Source organism: Mixophyes fleayi, chromosome 2 (assembly GCF_038048845.1).
Source record: "Mixophyes fleayi isolate aMixFle1 chromosome 2, aMixFle1.hap1, whole genome shotgun sequence".
NCBI classification, from domain to species: Eukaryota; Metazoa; Chordata; class Amphibia; order Anura; family Limnodynastidae; genus Mixophyes; species Mixophyes fleayi.
The window spans coordinates 337,750,784-337,768,809 of NC_134403.1; the positions used below are offsets into that span (position 1 = coordinate 337,750,784).

The 18,026-nt window shown below is 38.1% G+C and overlaps 1 protein-coding gene across 2 annotated transcripts in view; it reads right to left on the minus strand.

Annotated features, from left to right (window-relative positions):
- The window catches only part of ST3GAL6 (ST3 beta-galactoside alpha-2,3-sialyltransferase 6), a 113,073-nt gene that overhangs the window by 71,439 nt on the left and 23,608 nt on the right, over window positions 1-18,026 (minus strand). For both annotated transcript variants that reach the window (XM_075197023.1, XM_075197022.1), the window contains exon 2: window positions 134-262. In XM_075197023.1, the coding sequence (XP_075053124.1) occupies window positions 134-143 (10 nt within the window). In that variant the 5' untranslated portion in view covers window positions 144-262. The remainder of the gene's footprint in view (window positions 1-133; window positions 263-18,026) is intronic.

Sequence of the window (18,026 nt, forward strand, 5' to 3'; positions counted from 1 at the left end):
GACATGACCTGTCATGGTATGGTATCTTTTACAAATAGTTATGAGTTTTACAAGATGCTTCCTCATCCACTTGTATTTTAGGGGTGGTAGCTTCAACACACAAATGTATGTCTGCATATAAATATATACGTACCTTGATACATGGTATAAAACCCTTGACCTGGACGGAACAGCTAATTTGAATCAGTTAAATCCTCATAGCAATCTTTGGGCCTTTCCTTAAACACAGAAAAAGTCCACATTGAAAAGCAAGTGTGAGATCCTACAAGAGAACAGGAAAAAAGAGCATTATTATTAATATGTAATATTTTAGCAGAAATTATAATACACTATTTAAAAGATATCACTAGTGGACACAGTAACCTGCATTCAGATAGCTGTTCTATAAATGTAAGTTAGTTAATTACAATAGAATCACAATTATAAAAGCACTGTAGAATATGCTGGCACTCCATAAACAAGTTAATAATCATCCACCATAGCCAAACAAAAAGATTGCCAATTATTGTTTACAAGTAATTTTACTTAAAGCCAACATGCTTCTGTAACTTAAAAAGCATTCTCACCATTTGAATACCATAAAATACCTATTTAACATGCAAATGACAACCACCTGTGTGACATAGGATGACCATGTGTCCTACTTTTCCAATGATAGACCCTTTTTCCCAAAAAAATATTCATATCATGAATATGTTCCCATAATTCATATTCCCAATGCAATCAAAGGATAAGTGGCCACAGATTACTAGTACGGTTTTAACTAATCTGGGACCTAAAATTACTTATGGGGTAGATATTGTGTCGTGTGCAAACTTTAAGTTAAATGGTATTTTGGGTTTTTTTTATTTGAAAATTATGGGACCCTAAGGTAGCATGACATGACCAGCGAAAATAATTCAATACTACAATTAATAAATATTTCATGTTTATATTTTAATTTACAAAACATCTGTGGTGAGAATAGTTTCTAAGAATTGCTTTCCCAATCATACACTGTGCATTTGGTCAATATTTAAACAAGTTTGATGCATACATAGAAGTTTCTTTGACTCCGCAGTCTTTCTGCATCAGTGTGATATTAGCCTCGCACCACTACTCTCTGCTATTGGAGAACCCTGATCCATCTTTCACCATTAAATTCAGTCTGTGGCTTCCTGCTGCCTCCATTCCTCTCTTAACCTCGTGATACTGTCCCCGTCACATGCAGACCTGTTCTCAGTAACAATCACAACTGGAAGGGTCACTGTCTCTATCCTGAAATATCACGTGCTGCTGAGAACATTTACAGTGATCTGATTGACTATAAAAGGTTGTTACAGCTGCAGCAACTTCAAAGCCAGGAAGCATGGACAAACTGGAGATTAATAAATAATAATCCTCCTGATGTTGCTCATATCTACTCTCCCTTACTTCTTCCCTATCCTAGTTCAAACTCTTACTTATCCCTTATCTCTTTACAGGCCTCTAAACTTGTATTTTGCATTATAAACTGTAAAACCAATTCCAGGTCATATTCAGGTCAATCCCAACCCTGTAATTGAGTCTTGCAATTGGAAACTTGGAGAAAAAAACTCTTACTGGTAAAATACACTTTAAAAGGGGTCATGATCAGGTGTAAATATGTAAAAACTCAGTGTATCATTAGATATCATGTCTCCATTGGTGAAATTATCATCATCATTTATATAGCGCCACTAATTCCGCAGCGCTGTACAGAGAACTCGCTCACATCAGTCCCTGCCCCATTGGAACATACAGTCTAAATTCCCTAAGACAGACAGACAGACAGACAGAGACACTAGGGTCAATTTTGATAGCAGCCAAATAACCTACTAGTATGTTTTTGGTGTGTGGGAGGAAACCGGTCATGAGTTCAATTCCCGACCATGGCCTTTATCTGTGTGGAGTTTGCATGGGTTTCCTCCGGGTGCTCCGGTTTCCTCCCACACTCCAAAAACATACTAGTATGTTAATTGGCTGGCATCAAAAATTGACCCTAGTCTCTGTCTCTCTCTCTCTCTCTGTCTGTGTGTCTGTATGTTAGGGAATTTAGACTGTAAGCTCCAATGGGGCAGGGACTGATGTGAGTGAGTTCTCTGTACAGTGTTGTGGAATCAGTGGCGCTATATAAATAGCTGATGATGCACCCATCCCATGCTGCTTATATCAGCTGTGGCTCCTATAGGAACAGCTCATACTACCTGTCCCTCTGTAACGGCAGCAGTCACACCTCACAGAGGACTCTTCCAGGGCCTCTAACCGCAGCCTTCACAGCACAGGATGGGACACAACACAATCAAGCATTGGAATTAGGATTAATATATATTAAGAAGAAACGAAAAAATCCTTTATCTATCATTTTTTTTAAACCTGGTTTGAATAATAGTGTATCTTATATTGTGTACATTACACCACCCACACAAAGCCTTCTTTATCCCTAAACGTCCTGGACAAACACTTTCTAAATCACCTCTTCCAGACAATCTTAGATGCACTTTAATAAACTATGAGATTAGACCAGCAATAGCAAACATGTAAAACGTTCTGCAAAATAAGTTTCATACAAACTGAGGACCATTTTTTATTTTCTTGAAAACACCAGTATGAATGAATTATAAATATATATATATATATATATATATATATATATATATATATATATATATATATATATATATATATATATATATATATATATATATACACACACACACACACACACACACACACACACGTACACATATATACACACATACATACACTTAAAATTGGCAGGAATTAACAGTATATAATATTTTCAAATAAGTATAATATATTTCTATAATAGTAATAATCCCCTTAGAACAGAGCCTCACTGGCTGACATTGTCCACCCTGGCTGAGGCCCAATGCATCTTGCCCTCCACCTTCAAGAGTATTATTGGCCAGGAAAGCCACGCTGAGGGCAATATTAAACATTCACAGCTATTGACCATGGCAGAATGACAGTATTGGCACTTGTGAGTTACAAGACGCTGGTTAGTGTTCTGTAAGTCACATGACAGCCTCTTGACTTCTTTCTTTTTTAACCCCCTTACAATTGTGTTTTCTGCACAACTTATCTCCGGTTTGGAGAAGTTCTACTTCTACATTTGCAAACTTTTCTAATAGCGCTTTCAAATTTAAAAACAAAGCTTGTAGTTTAGGTTACGAGTTAATATGAGCTATTTTGAAAACACCAATTGGAGAGAAAAGAAAAAAACTTTGTATCTGCCTTCCAGTTATATATTCTTTCCCGATTTAACTTGCACTCTGTAAGCTGACAAGCCTGTACAAGCAAAACATAGCAATGAAAGAATACTGCACAAACGTATCATTGAAAACCTCAACTCAAATCATCGCAGGGGTAAATGCAGAGACGTTCACTGCTCCACCCTTACATTTTGTCAGTAAACATTATGTCACAATTTCTCGCATCATCTCACTTGCTATGAAACAAGTCTTTTGACAAGAAGCGCAGATTTTCTGAAAATTACAACATGATGGCTAAAGCTTTTCATACTGCAACATTTACTGGAAAGCTAAAAACACACAGAAAAGAGGGGAAAACTCTGTTACCCAAACATTCAGTAACACCTTTAATTTCATAGTATAAATAATAGGATTATATAAATGAAATGTTAAAGAGTAGAACACTGCAGGAAAGAGATATTGATGCAAAGGTTTAAATACCGGTACAGGTTAGAGAGACAGTTGTTGCATAAAACACAATTATATATAATGATGGGATGAATTTAGTTGCACTCAAAACAGGATCAAATAAAACCATATCATAGATAATATTGAGTTTATTAGTACATTAACATATATTTTATTGGACTATAAAATGTAAATAATACCACATTAACACTGCCAGGTTTTTGCCATGTGAATGGTTCCCCCAGCATCCACCTGGGTCGGATGAACCAGGAATTAGACCTGGGTCTATTGGAGGGTTATTCCCAGGTCTGACCCGAGTAGCCTCCAGCGTGAACGGAGAGACCCGGGTTTTTCAACCGGGATCTCACCGACAGCTATTGAAAAGTTAAAAACAAACCCATCACAAGAGGAGCCAATCGGAGCTCCTCTTGTGATGTTGCCATGGAGACCCGGGCAGACCAGTGTTCAGTGTGAACACAGTCCACCCGGGTATTTGCCTGGGTGTCCTGTACTGTCCCCCAGCAAAATCCTGGTTCATAAACCTGGGATATTGCCAGGCCAGCAGTGTGAAAGTGGTATAAGTAAAAAATAAAAATACAAAAAAAAAATACAAAAATAAACCAAAAACAATATGCGACGTCTTTTTCACTGGATAAAATCACAATTTAACATCCCCATATCATAGGAGAAATATCAATAGCCAATTTTAGATTCAATCAGCAATTCTTAAGCTGGGTACACACTACAGAATTTTCCACCAACTTTTTATGCCGATCGATTTTACATGCAATCGATGGTCTGATCGCTCGGTCCATGGACTGCATACACAGTAGCCTTGTTTAAGACGATATAGGGAAGAGCGGACGTCCCTTTAGCGACTTTTTACAGCCATGTTCTCGTGAGAAATGACTAATTTCGTACTCACTGTTGTGGATCGGTCGGAAGTTTATACACATTACACAATGGAAACGAGATTGGAACGAAAATATTAAACGGTACGACCAACCAAATGAGGCGACAATCATCCATTTGGGCAGACTTTCGACCATCGTGTCATTGCACATACTGACCCGACTTTTGAACGAATGGTCGTATGTCGGCTGATTTAGCCGATTATTGGATGAAAACTGTAGTGTGTACCCAGCTTTATGAATCAAGCTAATAAAATCAGACTTGGATACTTCTTAGGAAGCAGGAAGCAGAAGTAGTTAGGGTCAAAACACATCAAGCACATTGTAGTAGACATGAGGTGGTTACGATTTTGCAATGTTAATATTGGCAGGGACCTGCTCATAAAGACTATATTTATAAAACAGTGAATAATTACCTCAGATTACTCTTCAGACTGGAATGAGTTCCTAAGGAGAGGTGTATCAAAGTCCAATTATTCACTTATGATAATTGCTGATTGTGACTGGATCACTTGTAAATAACGTATGGTGTAAATTTATTTAAAGGAAATAGCGCAGGGCGCTTATTTGTATAATTGCAGATTCACTTATTTTTGATATTGTATATATTTTGGTAAGGGAAATCTTTCTGAGACCAGGGGGAGAATTTTTTTTTTTCTGTTTTATCCTTTCTAGACTAAATTTATTATTTCTTGAGGTAAATATCTGATAAATATTGCAAAAATTGTTCTTCTTGTTTCATCTGACCTGATCACTGGTACCTTTAACCAGTGAAAAGCAAATAAACATCACTTGCTTCAAAGACCTGCTTGAAAAGATCTTCCATGCTGAAAATCCTGTGACCTACAGATTAGACCCAAAATCCAATCCGTTCTCGGCTGTTTCTGAGGTTTGGACCAAGCTTTTCCGGTACCACCGCTCTGCCTGCTACCCACCAGCTCTGGTCAGTGTGATAGACTAGGGGGGATCCATCCAGAGCAACTCTGATCTATAGTGAGAGGTCAGGAGTACCAGCCCAGGTACACCAGCAAAGGGGTACCCCAGCAGTGACAGTTACCCAGAAGAAACCCGGTACTGGATGCCGGTTAAGGAGTCCAGTGGAGGCAGCATTGTAAGCCCCTCCTACTGCGGCAAGAGGGCGCACTTGGGATAACGTAAGGGAACGGTGGCAAAGTAACCCCAGCCGGTTTCCAGCAGCAACAGACAGGGTGGCATAGGTGGCCCATCCTGTTACACTGATTGAATATAGTCTATTGAGATTTCCCTTATAAAATGAGGATGATAAATTGTGATTTTATTGAGTGAACAAGACATTAGCTTCATCCACATATTTTTTACTGATTTTTATAATCCAATAAAAGTAATTTACTAATAAACCAACTGCATATTTATTTGAATTGAAATACCACATACTGAGAAAATGTTGCTTTTTTTCTACTTAAGACAAAAATCTCTCAGGCCTCGTTCACGAATGTGCACAGGAAAAACGAACACAAAGGCAAGATAAGTAATGATCAATTCAGTCATGAATTTTTAATGTGGTTTCCATGCATTGTACCAATACAGTCTATTGTACTGGGTAACATACACATTAACAAACAGTAGGGAGTACTTTATTCTACAATTTAAAATGCATTGTTTACATTTTAGAATTCGTCCTTCCTGTGTTTAATGCACTTTTCATGTGTTTATTAAACATTTGAAAAGTACATTGAAAGTGGATAGGTATTAAGGGGACCTCAGTATGATAAAGGACTAAACCACACTAGTGGAAACCAGCAGTGCTTATGGTTAAACTGTTTTTAATAACGAGGGAAAGCCCAGCACACTGTGTCAATAGTAGAGATTAACATTTTTCTTTGGTTTGCAGTAAATCTAAGTATTTGTGTCAAACAAGTCTTCTCTATTTAACACATATGCATTGCTATGACATACTTGCTGACTTTTACCACCTCTCTTCCGGAGGTCAGATGACAAGTGCAGAAGGGGGCATGGTGGTACAATCGCACCACTGTGACTCCGGCCCCCTGATGCTATTCACAGCATGGCACAGCGTGAGATGGGGGTATGAAGTGTTATAGTAACAATGTAAATTGCTATAGTAACTCTGTCAACACTATTGTCCTGCATGATCACTGGAGCCAAAGGGTCCAAAACAAAATTGTTAAACTATTTGCAATTACAATTTTTCTCTAGGTACTTGGTGAACAAGAAATAAACATATTAATCTCAGATATTTCTCTTTATAATCTGAATTTAAAAAGCTGCAGCATACTTGCCACGCTCTGAAGGGGAGGGACAATAAATAGGCAACACAATTAGTCTTATCACGGATCCACCACCGCTGCACAACTGCCTACTTGCCAAGTCTCCCGGAATGTCCGGGAGAGCTGGAAAATCTCCCGCATCCTAGTGAAGTGGGCAGGATGGGACCCTTAATGACTCGATTTGCAGCGATGACAAAATTACGTTTTCATGGCAGGGGGCGGGGCCAAAATGACTTTTAATTATTAAAGTTGGCAAGTATGCACAACACATGTCATTGCTCGGGGGCTGGGGAGATGATGACACTTTGCATTTATGGGAAGTTGGGGGATTTTTTTGACTTATGGCCCCAGCTGAAAATTTTGAGCAGTGCGACTGCGCTGACCAATCAGAAGCCGCAAACACCAACAATGCAGGTTCTCATTGGTCCTCTGCAACCACTTAACAGTGTTGAACAGATATCATTAGAAGACCAACGTATCTCTCAGACATGGAGAAAAACCATTGTAAAAACACAGACTAGTTTGTCTCTGTAGTTCTCCTCCACACAGGTCAAGTAGTTTAAGTGTCATTAAATTTTTATACTGAAAGTGACTTTCACCCTTTTAAACAATGCAAGGATTGATACAGCCTGTCTCTATTTAGATAGTAATCTTAGCAAAGTGCTTACTATGCAACCCCTCTAGATTTAAGCCACTGAATAAGCAGAACGTACTACAGCAACACAGATAGATGCAAACAAAGAACAAATCCACAGCAGACGCTGCCCTCCCATGTGCATTCTAACGTCAGGCTTTAAGTATCCCTTTGGAAGCAGGTATAGGTTTAGAGTAAATCATGGAAATATAGTAATACTATGGAAATAGCTGAAACCTAAACATAAAAGGTGATTATTAAATGATATGTTGCCATTTAAAATGAGTGAGTGATAATTGTTGAGAAGGCTAACAGTTACATAAAAAATGCTGTATTAAGATGTTTTATATTGTAATATTGCAAGTTAAGCACACGTAACAGGATTCAGAGGAAAAAAAAACTAATAATTGTACCAAATGGCACAAATGTACATGCCGTTAGCTTGAATTGCGTGCAGTGGACTGCTTTGAACGATTATTGTTCTATTTAAGTGCATCTGTCATGTAACAACGCAGTCCTCTCTATGGAGCGCACTGTAAATGCAATAAGATGCAGACAGGAAGCACATCCATATACATTTGTCGTCAACATGTTAAACTTCTTGTTTTGTCGCAGATGCAGGTTTAAAAACAAAACAAATTGAACCCACTTGTAAATGCATTTAAATAGCATATTAAATTATCATAAATACAATGTGTTCTATTGAATGTGTGAAAAAACACATTGCAAATACAAGTGGGTATGTACCCTAAGGTATTTCACCCACATTCTTTGGAAACTGAAAATGTTGGTACCTTGTGATATTACATTAGCTACGAGTTCTCCCATATCACTCTTGTATGTATAGCCGTGCTGCCGAAGACGAGCACCGTACATTAAAGCACATTTCCTTGAGGAGAAAAGCAGGATATCCTTCATAAAACAACAATGGACAAGCTGCTAGCTTGAGAAGTTACCAAATTGTAATACTATATGCATAAAAGAAAGAAAAAATAACAAAAAAAAACCAAAAACGTTTAGGTTACATGTGTCAACTATTTACATAGCCTCTGATGAAACTGGCTTGTCACTAGAGAAACACAAAATGACATCTACTTGTGTCCACAAGAAAAGGTTGGTTTCTGGAGCACTTCTCACAATTATAAAAACATTTTTATTGTTTGGATATTAAAATACTCGACCATATATATTAGAAAGCCGGGTTAAAACTACCGTAATAACGGTAATAGTATTAACCCAGCGGTACTTCGGGGGGAATTGAAATGCTCCCTATAGGTCTCACATATCCACTTTAATAGTACACACACGTATGTCCACTCTATTGGTACCGTGTGTGTATTACTTATCAAATTTTATAAGATAGCTTTATTTTATTCACCTGCACACAAATCCACATTGTAAGCTGTGCCAGTGCAGTGTTAATACTATTTGTCCCACATATTCACTTTATTAGTGCACATACTTCTATCCACTTTATTAGTACATACACTTATCTACCCAAAATTGAATAATTGTACCAATAGGAAGTTAAGTGGTTATGACGGGAAGTGGAAAGTCTGCTACATGTAAAAAGTAGCTGCCACTGCTCTATACCAAAGGATCCTTATAGGGTAAGCAGCTCCTATATAGCACTACATAATTCTATATATACACATTCCCTATGTAAGGCAGCACGGTGGCTAAGTGGTTAGCACTTCTGCCTTACAACACTGGGGTCATGAGTTCAATGATCAACCATGGCCTTATCTGTGAGGAGTTGGTATGTTCTCCACATGTTTGCATGGGTTTCCTCCGGGTGCTCCAGTTTCCTCCCACAAAAACATACTGGCAGGTTAATTGGTTGTTAACAAAATTGACGTGTGTGTGTGTGTGTGTGTGTGTGTGTGTGTGTGTGTTTATGGATTTAGACTGTAAGCCCCAATGGGGCAGGAACTGATGGGATCGAGTTCTTTGTACAGTGCTGCCGAATTAGTGGCGCTATATAAATAAATGGTGATGATGTATACAGCCATATCATGTCTCTATATTACATGTGGCCGATGTCGTATAAGCGCTTATATAGTCTATAGCAATCTTACTTTAATAATTCCACACTGCTGATAATTGAACCACTAGAACCTGGTCACTTCTAATCACTCTTTCAATACCCTGAGAGGATCTAATATATACCCTCCTTCCAAATGCCCTTAAAAAAATTACATTCTCTATTACAGGCTTTAAATTACTTTGATGCATAAGACACCAACTGGGCACTGCCAGCCGGGCCCCTGCAGCTACCGGGTTTCCGAGGTCACCAGGACGTGCACCAGACACGCGTTTCACCTTTGGGAATTCTCATGATTAAGCCTAACGGGGAAAAATAGATGTAATTTTGTATTTACCAAGTATAGTTGGCGGAGCCCCCTCTCACATTATATCACTTATTTATTCTGAATATGATTCATGTGAGATGTCCAATCCCTTTAGCAGACCTATTTCTTTTGCTTTAACACTAATGAAACACGATGGGTGAACTAATCTGCACAAGAATTGCTGGCACTTTAAATAACTTTTCTTATGGATACATCTATTCTACTGCTGTTTGTCACAGAGCATCTTATTAACGGAGTGGACTTTATTGGAAGTACGTATGCGCGCAGGACAACTGGAATGGACTGTGCTCTGAGATCGGACACACTGATGTTAAGGTGGTAAGCAGCACCCCACCAAGAACTCTTTTTGGGATTGATTGCACATATATCTTCTTCGTGAACTGTCTGTATTAATCTCCGTATTGGTGTAGACCCACACCGGTTAATCTTTAAACATTTCACTCAAAAGCAATTGTTGTAACACACACACACAATCCCTGATGGGCGATATACTCATCTTTTGTGGGACCGCTACACTGATCAACGAGGTTCCTTATTTGGACTGTGCAGTGTGTAATTTACTTCATGTACCCATAAGCTCTTATAGTACAAATAAATATATATATATATATATATATATATATATATATATATATATATATATATATATATATATATATATATATATATATATATATATACACACATACACACACACACCAGATTGATTATTATTTGGTTTTTATAAATTTTAATATATCCAATATGTTGTATATGAAATAAAAGTAGTTTTTGTTGTGTTTTTTAGATAAAATGGGAATGTGAGCTATATGGTTTTTTTAATATACAAGTTTCTGAATACTTTTTGCACTTCCTTTCTTTTGCTTTTTAAGTTATATTAGAGTGTTAGGCACCTCCTCTATAAGGAAGCAGCATATTCAGGTCCTTTGCATGTTAAATGCTCTTAATCTTTATATTTATTATACGGGCGCCGCTGTTTATTCAGATAACTTAATTGACCAATTTTGGGAGCAGCTCCACCTTCAAGTATGCATAAAAACAAGAAACACTGAACTACCATTTAAAGCCCAAGTAGATGAATATACTATTGGCAGTGCTGCTTCATAAGGAGAATTTTTTTTTAAGCATTTGAAGCCTAACACTAAAAAATGATATTCCCCTCCCCTCCCCTCCCCCTTTCCCTGAATATAGAGCAGCGCCCTGTCTATCCACTGCAGAATCCCTATTACAGGTCAGAGAGCCCACATATAGTAAAAGGAGGGGCAGAGTGTTAGAGTGCCAGCTGCTCTCTTGGGCATAACCTCTCCCGGGTGAATGAAGAGGAATAATTTTCTTTTAAAAAATGTTTTGCATTAGGTTTCTATTACTACTCAAACATAATATACCCCAATGTTTAGAGAGCACAGTAATTTAAAAATACATAAACAACTTTGTTTGAAGAAAGAAATCACTTGATGACAGCAAGGATGCAAAAAATCTAGCACAAACTGAAGTTATTATCCATCATGTGTTTAACATTTCATAAAAAAAAAAGAAAACGTGTAGAAATGTTGTGTTGGCAACATTGGTAAACACGTAGTGTGACTAACGATGCAACCACACTCTCAATGTCACAAAACAGCTGCTAAACAGCCATCAAAACAATATTTACTGCCAAGTAGCATAGGTGACATATAAAAAAATATTGGGTCAGTTGGTTGAACAAAGCTTTATTAGATTTGCAACAAAAAAGAATGTTGCGTTTGCTATCTCACATTGTAACATCCTAAGTTTGGGATTTACATAATTCAGCAGAGATCACAAGAAGGAGCAGACCAGCCAAACTTATACAGAGTCCACAATGAGGTTTATCTGAAAAGGATCTTTTGTACTTCTATACAAGAGGGAAAACCAACCTGTGACTCTCCGGCTGTTGTGTAACAGAAAGATCCAGGCTTGCCCGCCCAGCTGTCACACATTATGGGCACTTGTTTCACAACAGGAGAGTCACAGGTAACCCAATTCCGCTTTACATCTTCTGTATTATTAACCTAGTCTGTCTCTTATTTTAACTATAGCACTTATCTATTTATGTTCACTTTACCATCCTGATTTATAGCTCCCATACCTGTAATCGTCTCTGTTTCTCTGCTCATGGGTGAGGTTGACGTGCCAATCCTACTGTTCAGCCTGAGCAGTTTAGGACAGGTTCCCTTGCCTATTGGACTGGACTCTGACATTTGGCCAGATCAGCCCCAGAACACAGTGACGCCCTTAATAGCGCCGAGAGGATGATCACGCACACAGACTACTGGTCATGTCACGTCCAATTTTCTGTGCATTTCCGGTAATGAACTAATAAAACTATTATGGAACATTATCTGGCATTGAGCTTGTTTTGGGGCCACATGTGTTTCTAACATAGGGCGGGCGTGCGTGCGTGCGTGCTCATCTCAATACTCAGAGAATGACACCCTGTCCACTCCAACATCTTGTTTAGCAATTCCCCCTGTTGACCATTACTGCAGACTGTGCTGGTGCTAAATAAATTATGACAATATCTAAAATTAACAAGAACCCCCCACCTTCTATAAGACCTCTTACCTTATAATCCCTGTCTGAATAAAGTGAGTGCTAGTGAGGCAGGGAACCTGTCATGTAGGAAGGGAGTCTAGTGCAGACTGTGAGAGGACTCTCAAGCAAAGCACTGCTCTCTCTTTCCAATCACAGAGAGCACTGACAAACAGATTAAAGAAAACTAGTCCCTTTCCTGATAAAGTGGCTTTGTCTGCCAGTTCTTAGTGGCTTTGTGCCTCCTACCTCAATGAGATCACCACTTCCTACTGGTTCAGCCAAGAAAATGTAATATTACTTGAGTTCGAGTGCCTAGCAATAAACTATATACGCTTTTCTGCAACAAGTGTCTACAAAGGTCTTTGTATATTTTACGCACTACAGAATCAGAGACCTTTACAGTCTCATAAAGAAACAATAAAATCAGCACACGATAGAGAACATTTCAGACACTTAATGGCACATGTATACAGTTACCGACATTTGGCGCGCCGTAAGCACCATAAAAAGCTAAACTGATTTCTCATGAAAGCGGTCTGAAAATCTGCAATATGTTGCAATGTTTTCAGTTGTACTTAGAAAAGCAGTGAAAGCCACAGTCCTGAATAAACAGAATTGGTCAAAATAACCAGAAAATTGTCCTAATATATATATATATATATATATATATATAGCTATATCTCTATCTCATAATCATTTATTTATATAGTGCCAACATATTCCGTAGCGCTTTACAATTGGAGACAAACATAGTAAACTAATAAACAAACTGGGTAAAACAGACAAAGAGGTGAGAAGGCCCTGCTCACAAGCTTACAATCTATGGGATATATCAACAATTTCAGACACAAAGTGACCTGCAGGGCTTACAAATGACAAATGTCAAGGCACATGTACTATGGTTGCATGTACACATTATATACAAGTAATAAATATGTAGACACAAAGATCACCCTTTCCATGGCTTAAGTAACGCTATACATCCCACCTCCAGGGGATTTATATCTGCACAGCAGCGGGAAAGCCAATTTTCCAACCTTTGCTGTTAGGTAATAAAACAGTTACATTTTACAGAATGCACACATTAATATTGACTGCATATTGTACATTTTGAAGGGGGTGGGGGGTGGGGGGGAAATCAAAGAAATTTGGTAAAACACCCTAAAAATGATAAGTTCCCCCCAAGTACATTCCATAACATTACTTACTCTATCACTCATACACCCACCGTCTGCGAGTCTGTCTTATACTGTGCTCCTTAGGTCACTATTGACATTGAATGCTTTTAAAGGTTTCATACACTCTCCAGTACCCTGGGAAAAAGGAAGTCCGGCCGGCATAACAAGGCAATCATTTGGAAAACATGTGTATTTTCTGGCTGCAATTTATTTACAAAAGCATCACAGGGTGGTCAATCTGCATATGTATGTTGTTCCAAGATATCCTGTCTGGTTTGTTTATTACTTCATTAATTGCCACAGTTCCAGCACCTGTTCAACCACCTGTGGAAATTCCAAATGTAATCTTCTTATTGCCTTTGTACTTAACAATAGCAGATTAGCAATTACTTACAAACAGTATTATCACAGGTCATACATACATGCCTAGGAGCCAACTTTTAAATATAATTGGGTGACTCTCGTTCCTTCTTCACCATATGACTGAGAATTGCCATGAATGATCATAGTTTGTGGCAGGACAATTATTGGGGGGTTCTCAAGCACCCGCAGAGCTGGTTCTGTTGTACACATACATCAAGCTGGCATCACACACTAGCCAACCACTGTCCAGTGTATATGGCTCTGCAGTGATCATTATACACAATTATCAGTTGGTCAATATTGAAAAAAATAGGGACATTTCTAGGAGCAAAACTTGGGACTGTCTCTCGAAATTAGGGCACTACTTAACTCTACAAGACCAAAACAGGAGTATAACATATTCACAAGCTACTACTCTTCCAGAATGTGCATGAGACCAACAAATTTTTGGAAAGTCCTCCCAGAGGAGTAGGCCAGCCTCCCAGATTGCTTCAAATCGCATCATCATGGCTCCAAGCCCCGCTGTACTAAGAGCGGACCATGAATCGTTTAGTCACACCTCTCATGCTTGCTCCTTGACATATAAAAAGTAGGCAAGTATGCACAGTCAGACAGCAAAAAGTTGGTGCTCATTAAGGCTAGGTATACAACTGGAGAATTTTCCAACCAATCTGTTACCTACAACGACTGAACAGCCGATCAGTCTGACGATTCATGCGTACATACTGACACGATTTACCTTCAGATCTGTGCTCTTTATCTGGTCCTATAGAGAATGACAGTACAATATGCATTCATTCATGTCACACTGATAAACGTATAGCTATCCACATGTCCGAATGAATTTCGGACATGTGGCTCTGAAACAAAATATTCAGTCTCGGGGTGAACAAACTAACTATTGCATCCACAGCACTCTCTACATTTAATCACCAGGACATGTTTATTGCCGGCATCGGCTGAAAAGACCATGGGGTATATTTACTAAATTGCGGGTTTGAAAAAGTGGAGATGTTGTCTATAGCAACCAATCAGGGATAGTTATCATTTATTTAGTACATTCTATAAAATGACAGCTAGAATCTAATTGGTTGCTATTGGCAAAACCTCCACTTTTCCAAACCCGCAGTTTAGTAAATATACCCCCATGACTCTCTGAACTCTATGGAGATCGTGAGCGCATACACACTACATGATTGGAAACTGAATGGAACAAGATTATTTAACAGTACGACCAACCAAATGAAATGACAATCGCACTTGGGAACGACTGTCATTCATCGTGTAAGTATACACGGTAGCGCGATATGTGGTGAAGCGGTCATTTATCAGATGATTGGCCCGATAGTCGGCTGAAAAACCTCCAATGTGTACCTAGCCTAACTGATCTTACTTAACTCACAATCCGGCACTTGACAACATGGAGGCTATATGCCAGATTCACATTGTGTACAACAAGCATAAATATGACCACCCGTAGGATAGCATATGATGCTGTAACTAGCTAGACCCTTAAATGAACAACTTGGTGTAGATTTATCAAACCTTCTAAAAAGGAAAAGTGAAGGTGTTGCTCATAGCAACCATTCAGATTCTAGCTATCATTTATATAGAACATTCTAGAAAATGATTGCTATGAAGTGGTTGGTTACTATGGGCAACACCTCCACTACCTTTTTAGAAGCTTTGATAAATCTACTTCCTTGTGTCCAGTGATGAGCACTCGGTAGTGCTTGATACCTTTATAAATCTTGTAGTACGTACACTGTGGTGCTGAAGGACGCACTTATAAAGCGCGGATAAGGAAGAACACTCTGCAGCGCTTAAATATGGTGGGAAAATCACATTTTCCATTATGAAGAACGCGCTCTAATAAAATCTTCAAGCGAATACACCTGACAAGGGGTCAGGAATCCTGAAACACATCAAAGCTACCGGTAGGCTTGAGAATAGGTCATAGCATATGACTGCCTCACACTATACTCATTAATAACAAACAACTTGTATTGGGGAACCAGTGTGCTTTCTTACGAGTGGAAATACTGTGATTCCCAGCACGTTGCACAGTTAAAGCAGTGTACATGAGCTTTTAAGCAGAAACCAACAATGGTGAATCAGATACAACCAGAGGAAGTTTCCAACAAAGAACAAAAAAAATCACACCATGCAATTCAAGGACATTGAAAACGTAAGAAAACCTGTGATACTCTTACCAACCAGAAAACAACAGGAAACGTAGCAGTGGAGACTAATTGTACAGCCATAAAGCATGTCAATTTCTTCATAAGCTACAATGTACGATATAGACACAGCATTATTATAAGCATAACCTTATTGTGAATAACTTACAATAATGAAGCTCAACAGAGCAGTAGTTTATTGAATACCCAGCAATACACACTCTTAAAGGTTTTCAAAAAGTGAAGATCTGTCAGTCCATATAATAGTTCCTGTTTGTATCCAGTGGTATAATAGTCCAATAAGCCAAGGTCCCCTTTTCCTCAAATTGCCTCTTCCCACTCTCCGTCTCCACTTTCACTTATAGCTCCCACAGTCACGTATGAAAATAATGGGTGTAAATGGCAGTAGGTTTTGTATGGGGAGAATCGACATACCTCTAGCTCTTATACTTATCAACACTCTTCATACCACGTACAATATTTTGTAGCCAGGTGTTTTCTTTGGGGTAAAGGAGTGATTTGATCACTGGGACTGAGAAAAGAAATTAATATATGGAATAGACTTGTGTTGGATACTGTCCGAGTATCTGCAAACATGCAGTGATCTGTTTGTTTGTTCAAAATAAATTCAGGTGATTTGAGCTATTACACTAGAATTAGAGCTAGGAATGGAACTTACAAACAGTTTTAAAGAAAATAAATGGCACGTGCTTTGCTATACATTGTGGCCAGGTGACACCTCCAGCATTTGAAGCCTAATTACAAAAATCTTGTTTACACAGTAACATAAAATACTTTTTGCTGCGACTTTACGATATATAAAACTATGCAGAGTGATAAGAGTTACTGATCACAGTGGAGGCTTTAGTTTTGCTCTGTCGAACATTTGGGGGACAGGCACATATGTGGAACTGGAAGCCCAGTTTGAGTTATAAAATAAGTTTAATTATAATTTAGATATTTATTTATTTTTTTTAAAGCTCTTACATATAAAAATATAGCAGTAGACCTAACATAAGTTAAATTACATCAATCTTTACTCCCACAAATTAATATGTATTTTCCGGTGGGGGCGGAGCAATGGCACTACCAATTTTAAAACAGGTCTGGGCTGAAAAAACAAAACAAAAACACCATTCTGAGCAGAAGCTGTAAAAGTACTGCTATAATAACGGATAAATAGACCTGTTTGGTGGTAACCCCATTAAAAAGGGTGGCGCGAAAACAAGCTCCATCACTGTCTTACCGCCCTTTGATAAACAGAGTCCAGTTGCTGCCACTAAAAGGGTGGCAGGTCAGGTTACAGAATATTAGTACCAGGGGTTTGCCAGGATGCTGGTACAAGCAGGCGGAAATATAGGTCACATATATACATTAAATTAGATTGCAGTGTTCTACTTGGTGATTTTTAAGTAAAGAGTAATAATAGATTAATACATATACATTTAATTTATCATATCAAACTAAATCCCAGCATTTTCTTCTTCATTTGCATATAGTTAATTACCTCCAATATTACAATGAGTCACAACTAATCTCCGCTTTCATTTCCTTGTTTGTAATAATTAGATTTACTGAGCGCTTGGCATCAAAAAAATAAATTAATCACATCTGGGCATTTAAAAGAACACTGATGTTGACGAGTCTGTCATGTGTTGCCAAGTAATAATTTCTTTAAGTAAATATGAAGCGAAGGCAAGTATATATTTTATTCAACAACTATAATCATAACTTTTATTCAACTGTCATTATGTTTTATTTAATTGACAGAGATAAATCTATAATAGGAGGATGCAGTTAGTGGCATAGTAATTAGTGTGACAACCTCGTTTCTGTGTCCATAAGATCATATTGCAATTACTGATTATTATAATAAATTGTTTACATA